The sequence below is a fragment of the Micropterus salmoides genome, unplaced genomic scaffold, assembly GCF_014851395.1.
Source record: "Micropterus salmoides isolate LMB-PRFRI ecotype aquatic unplaced genomic scaffold, ASM1485139v1 Ms_hic_scaffold_23, whole genome shotgun sequence".
NCBI classification, from domain to species: domain Eukaryota; kingdom Metazoa; phylum Chordata; class Actinopteri; order Centrarchiformes; family Centrarchidae; genus Micropterus; species Micropterus salmoides.
Window position 1 is genome coordinate 5506113 of NW_024041484.1, and position 27460 is coordinate 5533572.

The following is a 27460-nucleotide window of genomic DNA, read 5'->3' on the forward strand; positions in this document are numbered from 1 at the left end:
GCTATGTAGCTCCACATAGGGGACACAGGAAGTGACATATAGCACCTTCATGCGGCGTCGGAACCGCGTAGGAAATTCACAGCCGCACCGGCAGAGCTCCAGAATGTGCAACTCGGGCGGCTCACGCCCGGACGCGCTTATAAGTAAGAGGGCCCGCCCAACGCTGCTTGCAGCTTTAATTATATTTACATTTTGTCTCAGGACAAGTTTAACTCACACAACAGGTGTAGTTTTAGAAGCCAATTTTGCAAAGTGGAAAGGAAGTCACACTGCCCCCACCCCTCCCTTCCCTCACTCCAACCCACCCTCCCATCATGCTATATAACAGTGCCTGATAGTAACCATGCAGAAAATAGCTCTAACAAGAACTGCTGATGTACGGCTCTTCCTTAAGAGGGTAAGTGTCTCTTAACATGCTCTAATAATGTTTTACATATGGTAGCTTGTCTCACTGCTTCCTCTCTATCAAAAAACACCTGTTTTATCCGCTGCTTTAATCCCCTAATTTTTTATTTTGTCCTGTATTTTAACTAGGCTAATAGTAATCTGAGATTTCGAGAATAAAGTGATATTATCAGGGGGAAAAAAGTTGTAGCCTAATAATTCGAGAATAAAGTCATAATAAATAGTTTTGTCTGTCTCTGCGTCCCACTAGAGCAGGTTCATGTCTAAAGGTCCGGTTCCTGAACCGAACGAGCGCCAGAAAGATACATTGTGTAGCCTATGGACACATGATTAAAGGAAATAAAATGGAAATGCAAAGTACTGCAACAGAAGGTGGGAAGTTAGACTGTTGCGGTGAACCCCTCATATGGTAAGGCAAGAAAACATGAAAGAGATAGAACAAATACTAAAACAACAAATGTGTCATATATAAAATAATGATTATTATTGACAAATTATTAGGCCTAATATTATTGTTGTTGTCGACACCTTTGTATATGTAGCACATGGATATACTGCATTAATTTATTCATTCAAGGAAATATAGTCTAGGGACCATTTTAAGCATTTTGCAGCGAAACACAGAGAAATTATTATCTATTAGGCTACATTATAAGACTCAGACGGAGGATAATTCACAAGCACGGACCAGGTAAAGTGAACACTTTGATGCAGGTGCAACTGGGTACAATGTTGGTTTCGATTGACTTCCTCAGTAACAAGCCTCCTCCGCGGGTGAAAACAGAATCGGGGGTGGAAATCGCCAGTGCATTGTCATTTCGGCCACTTTATAAAACAGCCCACTGCTGATGGAGAAAGTCCCCAGGGCCGATAAATACAGGGAGAAAGAAAGAAAGAGGTAGGGCAAGCTACTGTGTTTGCAGAAGAGGTGTATGTTCCGTGCTTTGTGTGGAGATGTTAGAAGTGAAGGCAAGGAGAGCAGAATTAAGTAGGCTAGTGAGTAATGTTTTTATTCATGTGTGTTCCAGTGTGGAGCGCAGTGTGTGAGAAAACATTTTTTTCTGCAATGTTCTATAGGCTACTGTGTTCATGTATGTTGCTGGAATCGGTAGCCCTGGTCTTCTTGTAGGCTACCATGGGAGGAGTGTGGTAGAGGAAGGAAGAAAACAGTGCACATAAATGTTCTGGTTGGAATTGACTGCAGTAGAGACAGACAGTAACAGCAGACAAACAGACAGAGAGCACACAGACTCTTACTTTAATTTAAACATACTCCTGCATGTGTAAATGTGTTTTAAACGTGTGCTCTAATAAACTATTGAGCATTGTGTGCCAGTCACACGAAATGTTACTAATCTGTTACCAAAGATTTGAAAGCGAAATTGGTTAGGTAAATATGTTCTGAAAAATAGCTTGGAACAAGAAATGTTAAATTAGAAATGAAAATGCTTTGAGAACAGTTTTATTTCCACAATAAGAAAACATGCAATGCAATTTAAACATAGAAGAAACAAATGTGCTTTGTCCAAGAAAGTTACTTAAGCGCTTAAGTGCTTTACACAAAACTTATAAAAGCAACAGGGAAATATAAAAAAGTTTAAAAGCAACATAGGGAAATTGAAAAAATACACATTAAAATATAATAAAAGTTACAGTGCAGTGTACAATCAGGGTTAAAAGAGTTAAATGGAAAATAAAAACAGGCTGAGGGGTTGAGCGAATAATTGAGTTACAATAATTCTGAAAAGAGAATAAACAGAGAAGTACACTTAATCTACTCTCTCTAGCTAGTCTGTACTCGGGTCCATAGAAATCTTTCGGTCCACTGAAACTCCAAAAACCCTCGGACACTACAGAGAAACCAGGACATGTCTGTCCGCAGGCCACTTTGATCCAGTTATTCTCTGGACCCACCTGCGCGTTTACAGGTGGACAGAGGTTCCTGCAAATCACTCACGAGATTTAAGACCACTTCCTTCACTCTGTTCAATCTCACTCTCATTATCTCTTCACTCAAATTACCTACTCATTTCTCACCGTGTAAAAAATTTTATCAAAAGCAATGGTAAAAAGCTAAAAACAAAGAACAAAGAAAACAATACAGTAAATGTTACAGTGCAGTGTAAGTTATCAATCTACTAGTTAAAGGCAGTGGTAAAAAAGAAAAGCAACAAAAAAGCTACTGATTACTGCATTATCCATCCATCCATCCATCCATCGTCACCCGCTTATCCTGCGTACAGGGTCACTGGAGCCAATCCCAGGCGAAAGTCGGGGTACACCCTGGACAGGTCGCCAGTCCATCGCAGGGCCACACATAGACAAACAACCACTCACACTCACAACTTAGGACAATTTTAGAGACACCAATTCACCTAGCCTGCATGTCTTTTGGATGGTGGGAGGAAGCCGGAGCACCCGGAGAGAATCCACGCAGACACGGGGAGAACATGCAAACTCCACACAGAAAGGCCGGGGCAGCCCGCGACCTTGCTAACCATTGCATCACTGCGCCGCCCATTACTGCATTATATTCCATTTTGTTGTTATATTTTGAATTGTCACCTGGCACCTGAATTTTGTGCTGCCATTCTTAGAAATAAAGACATTTACCCCATAAATTATTGCAGAAAATGTCTCGAGAATGCAGGAAATTAAGAGTTTAATGCTCAAAAGCCCCACTCATATATTTCATTAAGGAATATTTATTCAAATTACTGTTAAAATATCTTCTCGTCTTGTTCTCGTGACCACAGTCTTTCATCACGCCTGTATTCTCAGACCTTATGTCACCACTTCTTTTCAAGACAAAGTGACGCTTGCTGTTACATACAGTAGGCCTACTGCTTATATTGTTTCACCATCTGTACACATATGTAGCCTAAGTAGTGAATGTGTATCCGTGGGGATGCGTGGTAAGGTGAGCTGACGTGCTACAGTGCCAGGGCCGAATTTTTGTCCCAGTCCCCCACGCCGCGTGGCGATAGCGCAGAGGATAAGACACATGCCTTCTGACAAATAAAACAATTATAAGTCACTTTGGGGGGGAAAAGTGTCAGTTAAATGTAATGTAATGTAATGCATTGGTCAAAACTGAGGTCAGTGTCAAAACTCGTCACGCAGTCAGCGTAACAGAAGTGTATGTGGAGTAAACTGAATAATGTTTTCAAACTGCAAAGTGGAAAGCAGGTGATGTGCTTGTAATTTAGGTTCAGGGGGTTGGTACATGACTGACAGGTTGTGGTCGATGTGTTACCATTTACAATTGAGAAAAATTGTATTGCAGCACTGAAACTTTAGGAATTTGCTTTTTGTTTCAATTTATTATTTTTCACAAATAAATTACAGGAAGTGATATAGACAAGGATATTGTAGCCGTTCGTGTAGGAGCCATTATACTAAATCTGTTTTGTCCCCCTCACTTTTCTTATGAGTTGGCTCATAGCCGTGGCTTTTTACTAGTCAATCAATCACACACTCCACACCAGACATAAATAAACGGCTGAAACGCCCCGATAGAAAACGTGCGACACACCGCAAAGGTGGTGCTGAAAAGTTAAGGGAGAGAAGTTCTCTGGCTGGAGGAAGTTCCTCATTACAGACTTTTCTTTTGTGCTGTAAAATAAGTATTGGCACCTTTCACGTTCCTTTTTTAAAACTGTACTTTTGCTCTTCACTCTAGTATTTTCTTAGGGCCAGTAATCTACTACCTTCTTAACGTCACCAGTCTGTTATCTGCATTTTATTTCATTAACCGTAAAGAGCTGTCACCCAGACTGTGCCGGGCAGTAGCGCCGTAACTACTTTAACTACATTTGTCAGTAGTAGTTTCTCTATCTTAGTGGTAGCGTTGCTATTTTCTGAATCAAATAGCTTTCCTGTAACGAGGCTTTTTTTTATTGGTCGAGTAGCGCGGTAGCTTCCACACACGTTGCATTTTCCCATGCATTTCTGAAGTATCAGTAAGTGACGCCACCGCCACGCACGGACCTGTATGTGTAGGTGTAGCCGGCAGAAGCGCTTCCACGTACGGATCCTTGGGCTGCTAAAGACGGAGGAAACTTTGATATGTAGTGGCAGGCCCGGGTGAAAAAGAAATATACTTAAGTAGGCCTAGCACTTTTTTTTGGATGCACTTATCATATTTTAATTGTACTATACTAAGTGTATATTAAGTGTGTTACTTTTGAACAACTTAAAGTATGTTTAGTGTAATTTTAGAAATACTTAAAGTCAACTTTAAGATAATTGCAATATATTTGAATATACTTAGTTGTGTTAAAATGGACCTATTTTAAGTACCTTTACTGTAATTTAAATACTTCTTTAAATGAATTTAAAATACCCTTTTGTGCTATACTTGAAGAACAGTTTAAATATATTTTAAATGTGTTCCCTGAACATTATTATTAGCATTTCAGCATATTAGTAATTTATTACTAGTATACTCCAAGAGCCACTATTAATATCTTGGGAAGCTGCTTTATGAAACCATTCAGTATGAGAATAATTCATTATTAATGCATTAAAAATATCTTGCAAAATGCTCTTTTTAATAAACATCAGTTTAAAAAAGTATTTTACAACACACACACATACAGACAACTAAAAAACTTTTAATTTTGTGTACATTACAAAAATGAATTCCCGTACATTAAAAGGTACAGCAGCATGTAACACATCTTGAGCAAAATAAATAATCAAATAAAATGTAATCAGTAAAATGATGACATATGACCAGTATTACTGAAAATTACACTATACACATCCCATCATTAATGTTACCCATGGGGGTCCCTCATGCAGTTTGGACACTGGGCACGCCTCAGATGACCTCACGGCAAACCGTGCCACTTCTGACACCATATGCATCACCCTGCCCAGATTTATGCTTAGCTGAGGTGAAAAGTTGGTGTATCAATATGAAAACAAACTTACTGAATAAATCATGATATACTGTATATCAAATGTGACTTAAATGTCCACTGAAGCTTAAGCTCCTCTAAGAATAATAAAAATAGTGGCAAATGAAAACATCCCATCCGTGTGGAGCAATGAGGAGGCTGTAACATTCCTACATGAAACAAACAAGAAATCTCATAATTCCAACATGTTTTCCACAAGGTTCTCCATCGTTTGAACTTTGACTGCCCTTTATTGGACATCATCTCATTGTGTCCTCTTCTTATGCAATGGTTTAATAGCGCTGACGTCACCAACTGTTTATCTCAAAGCGCTTCACTTCTAATATTCATATGTAGTGGATAGATGGAGGAATTTTGTGATGCATCTGGATGGAAACCTGGCTTATTTCCAGGATTGCAATTTTTATTTCAGGTGAATATTCCACAAAATCCATCGTGCAGCTTTAAATGTTCACACCAGGACTTTGGGGGAAAGCCTTTCTCCATCCATTTGCAAGAGCAATTTTTGAATGAATTCATAGGAGTATTTCAGCTCTTTGGGGTAAGCCATGTTCAGTACATAGATGACTCCCAGCATCATTGCACAATACTTGGTCTACAGATCTAATGTTGTCCAGAATGATTCCTCCTTCAACATAAATGTCAATGTCACCATGAGCTGCAACTTCTCCACCCTCCTTGTTGATGACATATATGTGGATTTCTGCAGGTCTCTCTGGATGTCATCTTTGATGTCCTGTATATTTATAGAATATAGGTGACAAAAAGAAAACATGTATTCATGTAATGGATTTTAATGACTTGAAAACTATAAATTTCTTTTTATTTACACTGGTCAGTTAAAAGTACTGAAAATATTTTTGTCAATTAAGGTTCATGTGAATTAACATATCACAGATTTGTGTTTTTATTACATTGTGGAAAATATCCCAACTTTTCTGGAAATGGGTTTTTTATATATTTGTGAGGTGTTAAAGATTTATGTCTTCAGTAGTGAACAATGGGCTTGGAGCAGGGACACAGAAGTCAAAATGGACTCACAGATGGTTTTGGTGTTTTAATTGAACAATAAGAAAAATAATGCCTAATCATTTCAAGGACCAAACTGTTGGTTTAAAATGTTTTAGCCTATATGAAAGACACAGACAAAGCCAAATTTACATTATTCTATGTTGTTTTACACTTCAGGATTTACTTACTCAAAACAAAGTTTGTCAGAGTCTGTTAATAATTATTGGGTGTCTTGAATGCACCAGGATGTGTTTAGAAAATGGTACCTGCTTTGCATTATTAAATTGTTGATTTATATACAAATATTCTCAACCTTATGGCTACTTAGAAGATAAAAATAAACTTTTTAAAATAATGCTTTGGAAAATGGTCAGCGTTAGTGTTAATGCATTTGTCATCAATGGGCTAAAACATAAAACACTTGTATGATCCTTACGGTCCTCTGTAGTGACATGCTTTAGTGGCCAGAGCATTTTTCAAGTTTTGCAGTAGTTGATTTTAATAAACAGCAGGCTTCCACACTATAATAACTCTAGACCCCAAAACACGACAGCATGTAGACATTGATAGGACTCAGGGCTCGACAGTAACGGTGGCCCGATGGCCCAGGGCCAGTAAAAAGTAACAACGGGACTGTTGAACTAGCAACTCACTGGCCCAATCAAAAACATTAGTATCAAAAAAACGAAAACAAAAAGATCACATTAGCAACTCAACATCTCAGTCGCGAGTTTCAAGTCTTCTTCAACACAGCATGATGTTCATTTAGTAAATTATGGTCCTGTTTAGGGGGAAATAGACGATAATGCAGTGTATGCTTTAGGGCAGGACTACCAAGCTTCTATAGATTATTTCAACGATTCATCGATGCCTCGTTTAAGAAGTAACCCCCCTGTAACGGGATCAGCTGTGCACGTTTATAGGTGATAGATATTTATTAGTCCTTTCGGAAATTCATAGTGTGTCATACAGCAAACCAGACAGCTGCTTTACAAACACACAGTTTCCACACCACTTTTATCAAGAAAACACACATGAAATGTGAAATAGCGATCCTGCACACGAAACAGCTGTTGTTTGTTATTATAAAGACAAAGAATCTGGGTGAAAGGATGGATTAGCACACGCAGGTAGCAGGGATCGTCGGAGCCACAGAGAGAGGGAGGGGAGTTAAAAGGTGCAGCTCCCTGACACCCAATTAACTCCTGACTGTGAGGTTACAACTCACGGCCCAAAAACGAGAACAACAAACGCACGTGTGCACATTTTCAGCTGAGGACTGCGGCTTACTTTGGCTTCAACTCAACAATCAATCATGATTTCAGTTAAATGCTAAAGTTGCTTTTACTGTTACTTTGTCTGTGGTCGGCTGGCAGAACACCGGCTGCTTTCTGATAAGGCACCGTCGTGCTGTTGCCGAGGCGACAAAAGTGTTGTTTTACGGTGGACGGACGGTAACATTACAGAGTTGTTGTTTTCTTTAGCTTGAAATAATACCACACTTTGGACACTTTGTCCCTAGCTGTTTTCTCTCTCTTCCTCCACTTTGCAAACAGCTCCATCATATTCACGTCGTGTTCACAGCGTAAGCGCGATGTGTGACAGTAAGAAATGTCCCTGCGGAACACTGTGCTGTATAGTTACATGGATTAAACAAAGCATCGATGCAAGCATTTTATGAATCGATTTTATCGATGAATCGTTTCAGCCCTAAAAGAGTTTTGTTAAATGCACTTACCAAAACAATATGAGTTCCCCAAAGAGTTAGGTTCTGGTCCACATCACACCAAGTTAAGATATATCAGACATGAGAAAGACCTGCAATAGAAATAAAAATGAGCAGGAATAAAAAAGAAAGTGTGATATTTATCTTATTCGATTATAAATTACTTTAGAGCAGTTAGAAATTACATCAGAAATTAATGCTTTCAAGGCTTTAGATGCTACAAGCAGACAGAGACGACATTTTATGAAACGAGAGGGGTGGATTGAAGTTTATGGAAATTGTGTGAATTAGGTACATAACAGATTTGGTTTCTTAAATTATCTGCCATTATTTGTACAACAATAAACCCCTGTGGTTATTTACACTTTGTCAGATCATATTGTAAACGATTTTTTATAAACTTTTTGAAATCAGAAACAGAAAAATCTCTTCATAATGCCGTCCACAAGCCCACAACATCAACTACAAGTACATTGTGCGACACTATAACTGAGTCAACAAGTCAAGACCCCTTGCTGCTCTTAGTTTTGTAATACAATTTTCTGTCTTCATGCCATATCACTAACTCTATTAGTATTTGTATTTTTCATGTTCGACTTCTATACCTAAAGTATTAGTTTAAAATTGGGAGCAATAAATGCAGTGCAAAAATAATCAGTCTTTGTGTTTAGAGCAGAAACAACTTTAACCTGCTAGCTAAACCCACATTCTTATCCCTGTTGTCATCTGCCTACCACTTCAGGTTAACTGGCCTTTCACGGGACTATCGGATGTGGTCGTGCTCTGCTAGTCATCTTCTGTCATCTGCAAAGCTCCTGCTAGTTAGTTATGAAGCATTTGCATGCTTCTACATACTTTCAGCCCCACCTTTACGTTTTAAGATTTGTTAAGGCGAGTCAGAAACCGTTCATGCCGTCAGTTCACATTAACACAAACTGATAGCATTAGTTAAACACATTTTTTCTATCAAATGTTTTAAAGTGTAAACATAACCATGTTTAAGTAACAAATACAACACACCAGTGTTGTCATTTCACATTAACACAGCATTCAATTTGTGAAGTACAAAAGTAGCCAATTACTTAATTTATAACAATAATTTTAATATAATTATTTTTTCACAAGAATATTTGGTTATTTAGTCTGACCCCGTTGACATGTAGTGTGAGCAAAAACAGTGATTGTGTGCAGGAGCCAGACATACCTATGAGCACATTGAGCTTGTGAGGGTCCATCTGGTCCTTTGAGGTTTTCCTGGCCTCTAAGCCATCTGAGTGAGGCAACGATCTCAGGAAGCTCTAAAAGAAAAGAAATGCAGTTGCAAATGAGTTTAAATATTCAGTTAGGCCAGTACTTTCACCTAGTTTTGTTCTTCATTATAAACACTGTAATTCTATTCTTATAGCAAATCTTTATTATTATTCTTTATTTCATTTTCTTGAGCTAAGGCAGGAAATTCCAACTCTGGGTTTAGCATTAGGTTGTTTAAAGTTGACAAAGGGTGGTTCAACTTTTAAAAGTTGAATACTGGATCTATGACCATAAAAATGGACATAAAGTTATAGTGTGTTGTCAGCTATTGCAGGACATAAAACATTATAATTATATAATAAAACAATTCTCACATACCCATGTACACTTTTACATTGCTGTTATAACTGAGTTATTGGTCACTGTAATGGTTAACGTTACCCCCTCCATGGTTGCAGTGAAGAGAAATCTCTAAAAAAAACAGTGTACTTTTAGAATGAATTTATACAAAAATGACAACTGTGTGATATCTTTACTGACATTATGGGCAGAAATAATAATGATTACAGTGACCAATAACTTCCTGTAAACATGGACATGTGAGTATTAAGGTAGACTATAAAAATGTGAACCTTTTTATATACAATTATATAACAGGGTCTTCATTTCTGACATGTTGTGTGTAAGCATTTGTAAATAACACAACAAACATCCATAGTTTTGGTATTGGGTAAGATTGTACCTTAAGAAAAACTTTGCATTTCAGAAATTAGTTAATTGACAGCATATTCTGTGTAAACAACATGAATTGTGTTAATGGTATGAATAAACCGATGTGGGGCTAACTGTTTAGAGTTTTGAAAATGTGACTATAGATTGGACAAAAGGATGTTAGCGGTTGTAAAAAATAAAATGTAACTAGCAGCTGTTCCATGGTTTTTATGGAAGGAAGTCAGTTATATTATACTCCGTCTCTCTGACTCTGCGCCCAATCTCCCATCTCCAGTCTATTCTCCATCTTCTGTCGCTGCAAATAGTCTCTTTCAGCCACACTAATAAGTACATTCTGTTTTCAAAAAGTCAATAGAAGTGAGCATTTAAGCAGTTTGCATCAAAATAGGAGGCTATTCTGACATCCTGCAAAGAGATTCAAGCAGAAACTCTCCATAAACTCACAAGTTCAATGGATGCAAGAATTGTGAAGGTGATATCAAAGAAGGGATCCTATGTTAACATGTAACTTGCCCTGTTAAGATGTGCTTGATTTAAATCACTTTTGATTTCAGTAAATTTGATCTCCTTATGCTGAAAATTCAACAAATGACCATTTTCAGTAACTTTTTAAAAAATTTTTAACTCCACTTGAAATTTCATTTTTATTTGATCTGTTGTCTTAGAAATAATGGCCTCTCAAATAGCAATGGTGTTGCTATCACTGGACAGTGAAGAAGTCGGCTCACTCAAAGAGGGAGTCAATTTAAAGAAAAACCCAGAGGACGGTAAATGCTACATCATATACAAGAGCAACACTGGCCTTAAAGCGTGCAAGAACCAATGCAAACACCAAGGAGGGTTATTCATCAAAGACATCGAAGATCTGGATGGCAGGTGAGCATTCTCACAGCTTACATCCGGTATCATGATGTGTCAGTCAAACCTTTAATTACAGACAGGTTGCTGTTTTCACAGGACTGTTAAATGCACTAAACACAACTGGAAGTTAAATGTGTCCACAATGAAATATGTGAATCCACCAGACAGCTTTCTGCAGGATGAGCTAGGTAAGTTCTGCCATGTGTTTAGATGTAAGTATTTTAAAGTGCAGGGGAAAAAAGACAATTTAAAGGGGCCCTCCACCATTTTAATGTCATTTCGTCATGGTCTTGGAGACTACTATAGGTTTCAGGAAACTCAGGATGTCTTAAACAGGATTGTTTATTGAAGCCTGGCAGGGGAGACAACAGCAATACAGTGTGAACACAGTGTAGTCCCAAACCAAATCAAAACAGTGTCTCTTGGTCCACAATATTTATCACTTTGCTATGCCATTAGAGTCTAAGAAGTATCCCATACAGGGTCATTCTTTACTGGCCTAAATATGTGTTCTCTGCTGGAAACTATTATATATTTATACTATTTGTATCATGGTCCAGCAGTTTCTCCAGGAAATGAAATTAGGCTAATCTATGTGTTTTTCTACTATTAGTTTTTTTAATCATTCATTGTCATTGTATTTGGATAAATCTACATAAATACTTTGAAATATATCCAGTCTCAGTGACGAAAATGGCATTTTATGCATTGCATAAAGAGGTAGTCATAAAGAGATTTTACTGCACAGTTGGACCACACCTCTTCAATGGCTGTGCGCACATAGATTAGCCTAATCTCATTTCCTGGAAAACTCTGGGCCATGATTTAACGACAGTTTCCAGCAGAGAACACAGTGACACAAAAGCCAATCTAGAGCTAGAGCTAGAGCTCTTGTTAGAAACATTAGAAAGATTTGCAGTGTTTCTCTAAATTTTATCAGAACAGTCTGGGGCCTGCATTATAAGGTCCACTGTCTTCTGGGATTGCAGGAGCTGGCAGGTTTCCACACGTGGGAGAACTTAAACATATACTGACCAAATCATCACTACTTAAACCATTTGTCTGCCCTCCTATTGTGTGTCTATTGTGCCGCTGGCTATGTGGAGCCAACAGGGAACATAAATAGACTTTGAGTACTACTTTGCATGGAGCTGCAACTGCAACACTGTGTCCCCAAACAAACCCATCCCTCAGTGCCACAAGTTCTCTGCCTCAGTCTACACTTCTAGACTTGATAGCTCATCAGCTCTGAGGAGCGTTTTAGTATCCTTTTTTTTTCTCATGAGTCATTTCCAGCAGCAGCAGACAAACTTTGATAATCCGACTTTGCTCAGCACCAAACAGCAGACAGCTGGTGAACATAGTGGAACATTAAGCAGCTAAAGAGATATATTTCTCAGGAGTTGGAGGAAAACAAAACAGAGCAAAAAGGAGAGTGAATATTGGACATGATGAATACTGTAACTGTATAAAATACAGTCCGAACAGTCACCACAATGGTAAGAGTAGGGACAGAGTACAAGTCAAAACTCTAAACAAATCTATACTGCATGGTTCTGAAACATTTCCCTTCTTGCTTGGGAAGTACCTTCATTATGTATTCATTGACAGGAGGGTCATGGAAGTTCCTGGACACCAAAGATGTCTGCAAACACTCACATCCTATTCCGTATTTATCTGTGTAAATGCATTTTATTATATATGTGACAGATGGAGTTGGTGTAGAAGGGAAAGAGTTGCATGCGTTCACTGGTATTGCTTCACTAGTGAAAAAAACCCTGTTCTGTAGTATCAGTCAACTGGAAAGGAGCTGGGTTTTTTTATAGATAACACGATGAGGTAATCTGGTGTTCCATTTTGAGTTACTGTTCAAAATGAAATCCCTCTTATTATAAATGTAAGTATTTTCTTGAAAGTTAAAGGAGTGTGCAATCTTGATTAATTCTGTAATGACTATGTAAAGTTCAACGTGGAGCTGTGAGTCTAAATAAAATGGACTTGTTATTTTATCTTTTATAAATATCAGAACACTGTAACCCATATGTAACCCATATCTGCAAATGAGCATTTATGTTATGTCACGCACAGAAGTAGAGATCTTGGATGATGGGGGGCTTCAGTTGGTCGAGTTGAGCCCCATGGACCCCTGGCTCGCTGACCCTCGAGAGCCTCTGGAGCTCCAGGAAGGAGAAGTGAAAGTATGTATCCAGCTGTTCTCACAGTCTAATTTTTTACACCATATTGCACATTAATGCTATGTAAAAAGATGAAATATTGACATTTTTGACACAATTTAGTCTCACATTCAAGGTCTGCAGCAGAAAAGCTTAACAACCATTAAAAATTGCATTTATATGTATGTGTTGTAACACTCTTGTAAGCACAATGAAATTGTTGATAGGTAGATTTATTTTGTCACAACACAACAGGTGAAATTTCATTTGTAACTCCTGCTACATAGCAGATATTATACATTAATATAAAAGCAATTATAAAAATGGTAAACAGAAATAAACTATTTTCAGTGGAGCAGTGTAAATGCCTCACCCATGGATGTGCAGAGCCCTCTGGTCCTGGGCCGTGCACATCCCATGCCAGTTTGTGATGTTTCCAGTCAGGAGGCTTTCTATTGCTCCTCTGTAAAAGCTGACAAGAACTTGGCGTGGGAATTTGGCCGTCTTAAGCTTCCTCAAGAAATACAGGCGTTTCTGAGCTTTCTTCACCAGCGTGGAGATGTGAGACGACCATGTCAGCTTCTCTGTGAGGCTGATTCCCAGGAACCTGAAACTGTTCACCTGCTCCAGCTCAGTACCACTGATGTAGACAGGAGTGTCTGTCTTTATCTCCTTCCTGAAATCAACGATCAGCTCCTTGGTGTTGCTGACGTTGAACAGTAGGTTGTTCTGAGCACCACTCTGCAAGATTATGAAATTTCCTCCCGACATCATCGTTGTTTGAAATTCGTCCGATGATGGTGGTGCCATCCGCAAACTTCACAACAGAGTTCTCTCCATATGGGGATGCAGTCGTGGATGTAGAGCTGAACAGGAGGGGGCAGAGCACACAGCCCTGGGGGGCTCCGGTGTTAGAGTACTAGAGTGGAAGAGGTGCAGAGTGTTGAGTTTGCTGATCAGTTTCATGGGGAGATTGTGTTGAATGCTGAGCTGAAATCCACAAACAGCTTTCTGATGTCTTGAAGCAGGTGGGAACCCTCTCCTGAGACAGTGAGATGTTGAAAATGTCAGTAATAACATCAACTAGCTGATTGGCACAGGTTTTTAATACACCGCCAGGGACGTTATCAGGCCCAGCTGATTTACTCATATTCACTCTCAGCAGGACTCCTCACATCTGCTGTGGATGCTGACAGTGGCTGGTCCTCTGGAGGTGGAGTAGACTTTACAGCTGACTCCATGTTGAGGAGATCAGAGCGAGCATAAAAGGTGTTAAGTTCATCTGGTAATGTGGCCTCACACATGATGGGGGAGCTCCTGCTTTTGTAGCCTGGGATGTTTTTGATGGCCTGCCACATATCTTTGGTGTTGTTGGAGTTGAGGTCTCTCTCCAGTCTCTGCTGATGTCTCCGCTTTGCCTCCTTGATGCCCTTTGCTCTCCTTTTTTGGCTCTGGATAGGTCCCTCACCTCTCCATTCATCCAGGCCTTCTGATTGGGGAATGATTTTATCGTCTTAGTGGTCACCACATCATCAACACGTTTACTGATGTATGATGATATTGATGATGTATATTCCTCAAGGTTGATGTGGCTCTCCTGGGTGGCAGCCTCTCTGAACACACTCCAATCAGTGCTCCCAAAACAGTCCTGCAGAGCTGCTGGAGCCTTATCTGTCCACACTTTGACTGTTTTTGTTTGTTGGCTTGACCCTTTAAATCAGTTGGTTGTAAGTGGGCCGAAGAAGCAGAGAAATATAGTCTGATGAACCAAAATGGGGACGGGGGAGGGCTTTGTTGGCGCCAGGAACATTCATGTAGACGTGGTCCAACGTGATTGTTCTTCTGATAGGGATGTGGATATGCTGGTGGAATTTAGGTAAGAGAGATTTGTTTGATTAGAATCACCAGCAACAATAAAAACACCATCAGGTTGTTTTGTCATGTGACTGCTGATGACCTGATACAGTTCCTGTAGTGCATTTTTTGAATTTGCATCTGGAGGAATGTAAACAGCAAGGACAAAAACACTTGAGAATTCAGCCTCTCGGTAAAGATAGGGGAACAGCAGTCTCTCTGCTGATTGAGCCAGTCCCCAGATTTTACATGACTATGCGTCCACACAGTAGCCACCTCTATTTACAGTTTTGTCATATTATCATTTCCAGATCTGTCTGCGGTGACAAAACAGAATTATCAAGGTAATAATGTGACATCTGCCACATGTAAAGTTGTGAACTTCCCTCCCAGGTGACGTACTTCACCCACGCCTGCATGGAGCTGCAGCTCGGACAGAGGCGGTTCATGTTCGACCCTTGGTTGAAGGGTCCTGCATTTGCCAGAGGCTGGTGGCTCCTCCATGAGCCTCCAGCAGACTCCCTGGACAGACTGTGTTCAGCGGATCTCATCTACATCAGCCACATGCACTCTGACCACCTCAGGTAAACTCTGGCAATGTTGTTAAATCAATAACCTCAAAAACTATGTCATGTGGTGTCACTAACACTTGTCCTGAAAAGCTGACACACAAGTGCGTCACTTTGTGTTGAAAACATTCATGACTTGCTAACCCTCCCATTTTACATTGCACTCCCCCTGCTTCATAGCAGCTCACAGCAGGTTAATGTCACGGTAGTTGGGTGTTGGAAGCTGCTGACAGACGTAACTGTAGATTTATTTGGCAGTTCTAGTGAACAGTCCACATTTGTCTCTAGTTCATCACTTCTAAATATTCTCTAAAATCACGTAATGTTACAGCCACAAAGTTAATGCTGTGTTTATCAGTGGAGGAGCGCTAACGTTGATGAGTCGTTAAACTATAGACGGTATGCGCATGATGTCACAGAATACATTTACGCTCACTGAGTGGCAGAAAGATGAGCAGCAGTGTTAGCTTAAATCAGTTAAAACACAAACAACACATCTAAAATGGGAAAGAGCTGGACCACTGTTTTTTTGGAAAGTAGTTAGGATCACTGTCGAGTCCGACTGCCTTTAATTTGAGCAAATAATCACTTGTTTTCCTCCCAGTCTGCTGAACACAGCCATGGTAACAGATGTTTTGCCACTCAGTCCAGCCTGTTCCGGAAGGGGGAGTGATATCAATGCACCTATAGTTTCTGGTGTATTCTAAATATATCTGTGAGCTGCCTGTAAATGCTCCGTATTTGTATAGCGCCTTTCTAGTCTTTTCGACCACTCAAAGCTACATCTACAATCACCAGTCATATACTGGCGAAAGGAGCAATTCGGGGTTCAGTATCTTGCCCAAGTAGGCAACCTGGAGGAGCCACCCTTCCGATTCTCTGCCATTTTATTAACATAATCCATTTAGGTAAAGGTTTTATAGCCCACATACAGTACATACCAGCTTTCAATATCGGCCTGTTCTAAGTGTAGTTATTATAGTAAAGGGGTCTACTATCCAAATCATTCTCAAAATCTAAAAATAGGCTTTTTTTCTCACTTTAATATTGGCATCGGCATTGGCCCCCAAAAACCCATATCCGTCGGGCTCTAATGCGATATATTGGTTTCACGAGAACAAGATGAAAAGATCCTTAAACAATGTTTTAATATATTCAATGCCTAGATAAATGAGGGCAGGTCCGGGGGTACCTCCCCCAGGAAATTTTGATCATTAAACACTTCATTTCATGCATTCTGATGAAAGTTTCTGCACCAGTTTATGGTGTAAATGTTTTATATAAAAGGAAACACAAAATTCAGGTAGCATGTGACATTTTAATACATATAAATAGAACAGAATCCAAGTCAGTGCAGCTCTCGGTCATTCTGTGATGCCTTTAGATCGGTTTCCCCTGTAGATCAGCTTTTCTCATGTAATATCATACATGTTGAGGTAGTACATATGTAGACATGATTTAGTCTTCCCTCCTCTTTTGTCATGTTCATAGGGAGAGAACAGAAAACTTGGCCAAAAGAAGCTGTGTCTGGAAGTTAGTAAAGTTACTGATTGGTGCTGCACGTTTTTTGTCATTTTATAATCAGTAGCTTGTTTTTTTTAGCTTAACATTTATTTCTTCTACATTTTAATTGCATTGCATGTTTTCTTAGTATGCAAATACACCTTTCTAAAGGCATTTTCATTAGTTATTTAACAGCAAGCTATATTTCAGAACCTTTGTTGTTTTTTTTAACAAATTATGCTTTAAAAAGTGGTAGGGACATGTCCCCAGTGTAAATGATACCTATGCTGACACCTGACTAACATTCATGCCTGCAGAGTGAGCAACCTCATAGTTTACTGAAGTAAACCAAGACAACACCGTAAATATGTTAACACAAGCAGCAACAACAGAACTTGGATTCCTGGCAATGCCCTTTTAGACATGCACCATGTTGTGCAAATATGATGCAGATCTGACAAAGCATAAATTCAGATGTTTAACATATCAGCATTATGTTGTAGTTTTTTCGGCATCATTTTGATCTCTTTATTGCAGTTCAATCACAGCAAAATGTTTATTTTATTTAGTAAACCAGGTTGTGTGTAACCGCGTAAACTCGCGTTTACTTTCTTTGTATGTGAACACCAGGTATTCCAGAGATCATACTCACTCGAAATTAAATTTGCATTTGGTCTGAATGCACAATAAGTCTCATGTCTGAATAAGTGCTTGAGTTACTGTAACATTAAAGTCACAACTGTGATCACTACAAGAGACCTAATAACATTTCTGTAAAAACTTCACACGGCACAAGTCTGAATTGAATGTCATCAGAATAATGTAAAGGCCACAGCAGCAAAAGAACTCTCAGTATGTTCAGCACTTAATCATAATCTTTGCACAAAGCAAATTAAATCAATAAACAGGTAATGAACCAATTTTGAATTGCTTATGGTTGTCATCTTATGTCAGATCAGTGTATGAAAACCCTTGCAGTGCAGGAAAAAACAGGTAAAAAGAAAACCCTCCTAGAATCCAACCACCGCATCTTTCACCTGAGAGAACCTGCCGAAGCCTCTCTCCACTGCTTGTTTGGGAGGGTGTAAGCGCCATTTATTAGTAGCAAGTTTGTTTATGTTGTAACATTTATTACTCTTTCATTCTTGTGTTTATTTTGGTATTTCGGTGCAACTTATGTATTGGAACTCTTATTTTGAAGTTTTGAAGGAAGCTGTAAAAAAAAAAAAAAAAATGAGTGTGGACGGCAGACTAACAAGGTTGTTTTACCGTCGTTTGTTCTCTCCGGGCCAACTCAACGCGTAAAACTGTCTTACGTCGTTCATACAATGTGGTTATGATGACAGAAGTAAGTTTAGTTGAAGTTTATAATTACAAACAATTAAGATAGCCACTACATTAAGTAAAACAACCTGCGCAACAGCAAGATGACGACGACGGCGATGACAACGCGTCGCAAGAGCCACCACCGACTTCCCAAGAACAGAACAGACCAGGACAAGAGTAAAGCTTCAGATAAGTGCCCAAAGAACTGCAGGAAAGAAGTTAAAAGGAAACATGAGGACAAGAGTTTTGAAACAGTAAAGAATGCTGTTATGCCGCAGAAACGTGCCAAAATGAGGGTGCTGCCCAACTTCTTGTGAGAATAAGACGACTAGAATGTTTTGGTTGTCAGAAGATGATATTCATTATGAAAGCCTGGTGAGCTTTATGTCATAGACCATCATTTGTGAACATTTGTCGAACTAGAAGTCGTGCCATAATGGCGGACGATTCACACGACGCAAAGTCAAGAGCTCAGAGCTGCTGCAGCCGGAGTAGCCAAAAGAAGGCGCCAAAGTACACCGAAAAGGGTCTGGAAGAACAAGTTTGCAGGCTTATAGGTGCAAGATTACCCAAGTTGTCACAGTTAACATAAAAAAGGAGCAAGATTGAAAGACTAATGAAAGATAATGAAAATCCCGACATTGTTGATGAACATTTAAATGAATCCTCAAAACTGCTAGAAGAGTTTGCTCATTCAAATGATGATGTACTGTTGCTGTAACCTGATGATGAACACGATGCTGATCAGATGTATTGGTTCAAGCCAAAAATGGAACACTTCAGCAGTTTCATAACTGATGGTAAAACATGGATAGCTACATCAAGGCGACAACATCAGGAGGATGACAGCGTGTCTGTAGCTGCCACACCAGCGGAGAGGAAGTCTGCAGTAAAAAGCACAACGAGCTCAGCTAGTTGCCGCTGTTCAAGATCATCCAAAGTCTCCATATCATCGGTGCGACAGAAGGAACAAGCAGAACGTGCTGCCTTACTTGCACGTGCAGCATCACTAAAACAGAGGCAGGCGTTAGACATCGAAGAATGCAAATTAAAGGAAAACAAGGAACAACTTGAGATAGCTATTGCTGCTTCTACGTCAAAAATACAAGTGTTGGAAAACAGTGAGTATGACAACTGCAAAGGTGATGTAGGTATTCATCCTGAGACTGTCTTACCAGGAATGCCACAGCTACGTAACCAACAGCCTATGGTAAATTATGAGCACATTGGCCAATTAAAGGCAGATGATCTTCAAGTGAAACATGAAACTGACACACAACAATCTTATGTTAACAGAAGTAATGTTGAAACAAAATGATATCACTGAGATGTTAGTCAAACAGCAAAGACTGTCACATATGCCCCAGAGAGATGTGTCTCTTTTCAGTGGCGATACACTTGAGTTCAAAGCTTTCATAAGAGCATATGATCATACCATTCATGACAAAGCTGATAGTGACAGCGACAGGTTATATTACCTAGAGCAGTTTACCAGAGGGGAACCCAGGGAATCAGAAGTTTCCAGCATATGAGTCCCTATCAAGGTTATAGTGAGGCGAGGAAGTTGCTAACTTCGCAAAATCGCAACTGCCTACAGTATATGAATAGAGCATTCAGATGGCCAAAAATAAAACCAGATGACGGCAAGGCCCTTCAGAGTTACTTTTTGTTCCTCACTGGATGTAACAACGCCATGCAAGAAATTACCCAACTTACAGAAATGGACAGTCCCACTAACCTCAGAAACATTGTCTCCAAGTTACCATACAAAATGAGAGAAAAAATGTGGAGAGTTTCTGCATTTGACATTCAAGAAAAATGTGATACAAGAGCAAAGTTTTCAGATTTGGTCACGTTCATAAACAGACGAGCTAAAATAGCTGTGGATCCTGTTTTCGGTGACATAAAGGATGCTGAAGATAAGGGAAAATATTGCATATATATATATAATATATGCAAATGTGAAAGCGACAAAATCATCCAGGCCAAAGGGGAGTGCATTTGCCACAAGTGTTGCACCTACAGCAATTGAAAGGCCACCAGACAATGGTAGAAACTAATTTCGTTGCAACATTAATGCCTTCCAGAAGCCTTGTGTATATTGTGAAAAACAACACGTACTGGCAGAATGTCACAAAATCAGAAACCAGCCATACAAAGAAAGGTTAGAGTTTCTTAAAGGAAAGGGTTTGTATTTTGCATGCTTGACACAACGACATCTGAGCAAAGACTGTAAGAAAAGAGCTTCATGTGAACAACAAACAGTTCGAACAATCCTGGGTTGGGTCATCAATGGTCCTCTCAGGAGAGACAGTTACAACACTCCATCTGAAAGTATTGTATTGTGTTTCTGTGAATCGCATTTCTATTGCTAGTGTGGAGAACCTGTTGGTACAGCAGTTTAATCATGATTTCCCTGAAAAGGCCAGCGAGGAAAAACAGGAAATGTCAAGAGAAGAGGGTTGATGGTCACCATACCATAGGACTTCCCCTGAAAAACAGATATGTCAAGATGCCTAACAACCGCAGTGTAGTTGTGCAGAGAGCAGAAAACTTGAAAAGAAAACTCAAAAACAAAGACTTTCACAGTGAATATCAAAGCTTCATGTCTGACCTGTGGAGCCAAGGCTATGCTGTTCCGGTACCAGATGAAGAGACCCAGTCTGACAATGAGAGGGTCTGGTATATACCTCATCACAGGGTTTACCACCCCCAAAAAGGAAAGCTCCGTGTAGTTTTTGACTGAGCAGCATCATATCAAGGCAAGTCACTAAACTGAGAGACCAGATTGAACTAACTTACTAATCTGTTTTTAACACGATTCAGGCAAGACCATGTAGCTTTAATGTCAGACATAGAAGCTATGTACCACCAAGTACGTGTACCACCTGAGGATAGTGACCTGCTGCGCTTCCTCTGGTGGCCAGAGGGAAACTTGAAGAAACCTCTGCAAGAATACAAAATGGTGGTCCACTTGTTTGGGGCCACATCCTTCCCCAGCTGTGCAAACTTCGCACTGAGGAAGGCGACTGAAGATGCTAAGGAAAACATGGCTCCTGGAGTCGAAGAATGAGGAAAACATACAAAAGAAGGCCAACGAGGTCTGTCAGGCTGTTCTGCCGGAGAAGAAGAACAGGCTGTTGTCTAGGGACCCCTGGTGTCTAGGGGTGTAGGGGGCCATAAACATATAGGCGTATACATACATACTGGCAGGTAACAAACATAAACAAAAAGAGGGTGGATGAGGGTGCTGTGAAAATAACAAACCAAGTTAATAAAAGAGGTCCTCAAAAGGAGGACTGTGCCTGACTATATATTTAAACAAGGTGGATTCTTACTAAGAAATACAAAGAGCACATGATAGTAAACAAGGTGAAAGCAGTGTCGTTCAGAATAATGCACAGATATTACCCAGCTCATCATTACATGGTTAAATTTAAAAGAGACATCAATACAAACTGTTCTTTTTTGGGAAGACCACCTAGAAACTGTTTTGCACCTCTTTTGGTATTGCACACACACCAGAACATTTTGGCAAAACCTCAGCAGATTCATCAATGACTATATTTATAAAGACTTTGCCTTATTGTGGGAGAATGTAGTATTTTGCTTTAATAGAAGTCAAAGTAAAGAATAGATGCACTTCATTCTAAAAGTATTAATTCTTTTGGCAAAATTTCACATTCATAAATGAAAATAAAAAAATTAAAAAACCTAATTTTGTACTTTTTCTCCATGAAGTTGTAAATTATATAAATCTGATTTCTGGCCCCAACAACAAAAAGGCAGTTTAAACTATCAACATCTGGTTCTCTTTCTCTTTGTAATGGCCTATAAGCTTTCCCTGGCAAAACTGTATTGTATATTATTATGTATATTTTGGTAAGTCACTTGTTATCTATATCCTATTTTTGCAATAAAGATGACTTAAAAAAAAGGACAAAAAAGCCAAAGCGGGAAACATATTTCAGCCAATCATGTGCTTCAGGAAAAACAGGGGCAAAGTTGTCAAACTTTCAGCGATTTTTATCAGATTTTAATGCTGATTCTATTCATGTAGTTTTTATGTCCCGGTGAACAGTGAAAGTGCAGTTCTGGCTCTCTCCCCATTCATTGTGTTGACAAGATAGCTGATGAGTGGCATGACTTGCCTAAAAGGACTTTGTTCTGCACAACGGTGTGGGGCCGTAACCACACGCCAGTCAGTATCTGCAACAAATTCCTCCCTAGCTAAGTATACACGTAAATAGCAAATAGCACTTCATTTTCTGTTTCATGGAAACTTTCTGCTTAAAGTAATCCCTGTATGTAATCCCTGTTTTTACAAGATTTACATATAATTTGATTACGCCTTTCATTTTCTGTACTGTAAACTACAGTTAGCCTACTTTAGGTGTGTGTCACTGCCCTCTGGTATATTTGGTTGTGGTTGCTTGCATGTTCATGTATTTGTTAGGCAGGGCTGAGTGGCAGTGGGCCCACAGTTTCTTTCGCTTTTTTGTTTATGATTTTTCCCACCAACACCTGCACACCATATTTCCCACACATCCACTCATGTACAGCACTGACCTTACTGCCATCCCATCCCTTTTTGCAATTTGTTTATGTTTTTGTGAATAAACCGGTAATTTAAGGGAATTTCGGTGTCCCTCCTTTGTTTGCCTTGGAACTTTGCGTCTGTCATGAAAAATATTGCTTACGTGTGTATTTGTATGTGCATACATCTATTATTGTTCATATGGTGTGCCGAGCTGGTTCACTCAAAACGCAGATGAAAGGGGATCATGGAAAACTGGTTTATCTACATAATTATGCTCTCGCACAGTGTGATAGTCTTATAGTTATAGTCTTATATTTTTAACTTAAAATTCATTTAAATATCAACAGACGGTTTGTAAAAGAATGTCTAATGCCATACACGGAGTCATCTGACCTTTCCTATCTTTTCTAGTTACCCCACACTGAAAGTCTTGTCAGAGAGGAGGCCAGATGTCCCCATTTATGTTGGTGACACAGTGAGACCTGTCTTTTGGTTAGTAAAGTCATGGAGCTCAGTTTAATCCATTACATCTTGTTAATTTGACACATGTTTCACATTTGAAACATGTTTTAAGTTACAATTATTCCATTTTATACATGTCCCTCTTTCTGTCTTGATGCAACAGGTATTTGGAGCAAAGCCGAGTCAAGCTGACCAACATCAACATTGTTCCTTTTGGTGTCTGGCAAGATGTAAGTAACTGCTGCTCACATCTGGTCCTTTTATAATGACATTACAAAATGAAAATCATTTAAAATTTTAAAATATAAATTGCTCTAATGAAATACAAATAATAAAACTCTGTTACAGCAAAAAATAGCAATACTGTAACCATTCACTGATCTCTCCCCTGGCTTCAGATTGACGAACACCTGAGATTCATGATCCTGATGGATGGTGTACATCCTGAAATGGACACCTGCATCATTGTTGAATATAAAGGTTAGTGCTTTTCAGTGATGTTCATATTTTAAATACCAACATACATATGATGGATTGTTTAAAAGTGTTTTTGATCACAGGTCACATGATCCTGAACACTGTGGACTGCACCAGACCAAACGGGGGCAAGCTGCCTCTGAATGTGGACTTAATGTTGAGTGACTTTGCTGGGGGTGCATCTGGATTCCCCATGACCTTTTATGGAGGGAAATACAGTGGTGAGGCTCATCTAAGTGTTTGGGAATTTGTCCTGCCCCGGTGTCCCGGGCAGTGCCCCTGTTTTGCTCACTGTCAGGGGGGCTGCTGACTCTATTTCTTTTTATTGCTATTGTTATCATAGGGTTTTTTTGTTTAGCTTTTTTTTCCACTTGTAACTCCCCACCAGCCTCTTTGCCTCTCTCTATTATGTATCCAATAGGCATCCCTCTTCCTTGACAATATGGGACGCATGTACATACACACACATATACAAGCACATACACACGCACATGTACCTACACACGCAAGATTAAGTAATTTTGTTGCTGCTGTTGATATTGTTGTCATGTACCTGTTTCTTTTGTCTTTTCTCTCTTCTTGTTCCCTTTGTATCGTCATGTCTATGTTGTGTATTTTGTCTTGCAATAAAAATAAATAAATAGATAAGTGGTTGGGAATTTCACATCACTGCACACCACAGTGTAGATAAGTTGGAATATTTTTGACACATCGTGAGTTTGACAGTTTAGTCTATCAAATTTGGTGTATACCACAGCGCTGACATAAAGATGATGGTGTTTGTCTGTACGCAGATTCCTGGAAGGCAGAGTTTGTCAAGAAGAAAGGAAGAAGCTGCTGAATTACAAAGCTCAGCTGGTGAAGTCCCTGAAGCCGAGGATCTACTGCCCATTCGCTGGCTATTTTGTGGAGGCTCATCCATCAGACAGGTAAAGTTTGTACAGAGGGATTGACCAGGACCTATACTATATCAATAGATGATAAATAATTAACAGCCGAAGAGAAATGGGTTTGAATAATGTCAGACTTGGTTAATAGTTGATAGGCAGTTTATCTTGGAAAGTAATATAATATGACTAAACAGTAACAGGTACAAAGCTGGCATATTGGTATTCTTGGGTCCATCTAAAAGTTAATGTTTGTATATGTTCCTACTGTGTGTGTGTGTGTGTGTGTGTACACAGATACATTAAGGATACAAATACTAAAAACAGTGCAGAGGACCTCAATGCGCTCATCAATAAGCATGCACCAGACATCAAGACATGGACGCCAAAGCCAGGCGCTGTGCTGGACCTCGGCCTCGCTCTGAGAGACCCCACTACAAGGTTGACAACACCTTTGTGTGTATGCGTGTGTATGTTTTATCCCATGTCATCAACTTGTTGGTGTAACTAAACTGACATGCAGCCTCAGTCTTTTAGCACAATATTTTTTATGTAGGCATTAATTATATATTTAAGACCTTTTTACGTGGTCCTTGTTTCAAAAAAAGTTAGTTGGAGATCATGTTTTCAATCCAGCCCACAGAGTTGGCATTAAGATTAAATGAGAAGCTGCTTTCGTCTACCTCTATCTAAAATCCCTGCATTGCCTCAAAAATTACTAAGATTTTTGAATGGTAAATCTGCCTGTTATCACTGAAAACTGTACCTTTAGAACTGCACACATGAATACCTATAAATTTAATGAAAGTTTAATCTACTATTTGAATATTTCCTTTACTACACTACCAAACATAGTGAAGCCATCACCAATCCCCCAGCCAGTGCAAAAATCTACAAGGACAGCTGGGATTTCGACTTGTATGTGATGAACTGAACAGCGCCATCACCTCTGAGATATTTAAACATCGAAGCTGGATCCAGTTTTATTACACCTGGGCAGGCTTTCAAAACTACAACCTTGTTGTGCGGGTAAATATACTCTACAAGCAAGATCCCCTCTGTTCTTTTCTAACATGTACTGCAGACACTTCTGGCTCTTCCTGTGCATAAATTCTTCTGAGTTCTCTCATTTTCTTTGGTGGCACGATACTTGTTCTGCCTGGCCTGAGGGTCTTCGGTGCAGTAATTGCAACATTCTCAGTTCAATTCAAGCCAGTGATCTTTGTTGTCATCCCCTGTCTCTCCCCTGATTTCCTGTCACACCTCTACTTGCTCTGCTATCAAAAAGAATTATTAAAAAAAACACATATAGTTGGAAGTTTGGGGAAACTATGCAATTCCATTTTTAAGGGCCAGTTTACCCAAATTATAAAAACAAAACACTTTTAGCCTTGCAGATAAGAGCTTTTGAGATTTCACTTACCACACCCAAGACAATGGGAGAGATGCCGACTGGAAAATGTCTCTGGATAATTCACAGACCTCGCTGGGAACATTTTTCAAAAGAACCTTCGACGAGGAAATATTCCCTATGAAAACTGATCATGCAACATTGAGATTTTAAAAGCTAGCACTCTGGTCTGTTTCCTTATCACCTCTTTCCTTTCCTTCCAGCTTTGAGTGCTCCTCCTCAGCTGCTTTTCAGGAACTGGCTGAGCCTCACTTCCTTTCTTTCTATTGCCAACTTGTTCAAATTGGATGTCTGTTTGATGAAATGCAAATGTATATTCAAGGTGATTGAGACAGATGACGACTTTGAACCCCTTACTGATGGCTACGACTACTTGGTGGACTTTATGGATCTGTCATTCCCCAGCAAGAGGCCTGACAGAGAGCACTGCTACGTAGAGGTGAGACATTGTGAAGCACCAGGCAAACTACTCTCAGCAGCATAAACGAGTTAATCCAGTTGGAAATATCTACAACCATGTATTATAAATTACTAAAGGAAAAAGAGAGGTTGGATTATAGTTTTGTCACCTTGTTTGGGCAACCTGTTTTTGGATCTTTGCTTTGTTTGGGCTATATTATCTTTAGATTTACTTAACGTTCACCTTGACAATCTAACTCCTGGAAAGAAAGTGAATAAGAATATTTTCCAAAATGTCTAATTATTCCTTTAAAGCAACATTCTGGAAGATTTGGTGTGATTTGGGGTCCCTACCGTTTCAGAGTGTAGGCCTAATTCACCGCTGTCATCAATAGGACCAGCTGTCCATGTGCAGATTAAATTGCTTACTCAAAAACAACCAAGTTGACAACTTTGCTAACACAAGCCGTGTTTCCATCAATGTTTTTTAATGCGCATTTTGAAGTATCGCATTGGAAAAGGTTGATGGAAACGGCAAAATTCGAGGGGAAAAAATCCTTAATAAAAAGGTTTTGCTTGAGGTGGTTTTTGCCTTTGTTGAAAAACTGTTAATGGGCTAAATGGGAGATGGAAACACTTTTGCCGAATAAGTTCTGATGTAGCGAACTTGTAACTCATGTCTGATCAGCTGTTTCCGCTGTCGCCGTCTTGCCGGCATATCACACGGAGACATGGCTGGTAGCAGTTTGCCCGCTTGAAACACATTCCTGAGGACCTCTCTCCATTTTTCTCGGATCAATGGCCCTCAGTTCCATGGGACTGCTTTTGTTTCTGGTTTGGAACCCATACGTCTTGTTTATTACAGCTATATGTAACGTCAACTACTGACGTAACTACGCATGCAACTACGTTGCCTGGTTTATTCGCTCCAAACCAGCTGATGGAAA

General features: G+C 39.5%; 1 protein-coding gene and 1 long non-coding RNA gene across 2 annotated transcripts; one reads left to right on the forward strand and one right to left on the reverse strand.

Moving 5' to 3' along the window:
- Window positions 1–314: 314 nt before the first annotated feature.
- Window positions 315–27460, forward strand: LOC119918437 (cytidine monophosphate-N-acetylneuraminic acid hydroxylase-like). The gene is given in 15 exon segments (XM_038739186.1): window positions 315–397; window positions 10716–10926; window positions 11008–11099; window positions 13000–13109; window positions 15333–15523; window positions 23289–23369; window positions 23503–23569; window positions 23738–23819; window positions 23900–24037; window positions 24611–24634; window positions 24637–24745; window positions 25001–25144; window positions 25559–25628; window positions 25631–25732; window positions 26437–27460. Coding segments are annotated over 14 exon segments (1578 nt in total). The 5' UTR covers window positions 315–397; window positions 10716–10720; the 3' UTR covers window positions 26599–27460.
- On the reverse strand, window positions 5323–8855 carry LOC119918438. Its single transcript, XR_005447447.1, has 3 exons — window positions 8757–8855; window positions 8080–8159; window positions 5323–6066 (listed from the first exon to the last, which is right to left on the reverse strand). It is a non-coding gene; the product is annotated as an uncharacterized LOC119918438 (long non-coding RNA).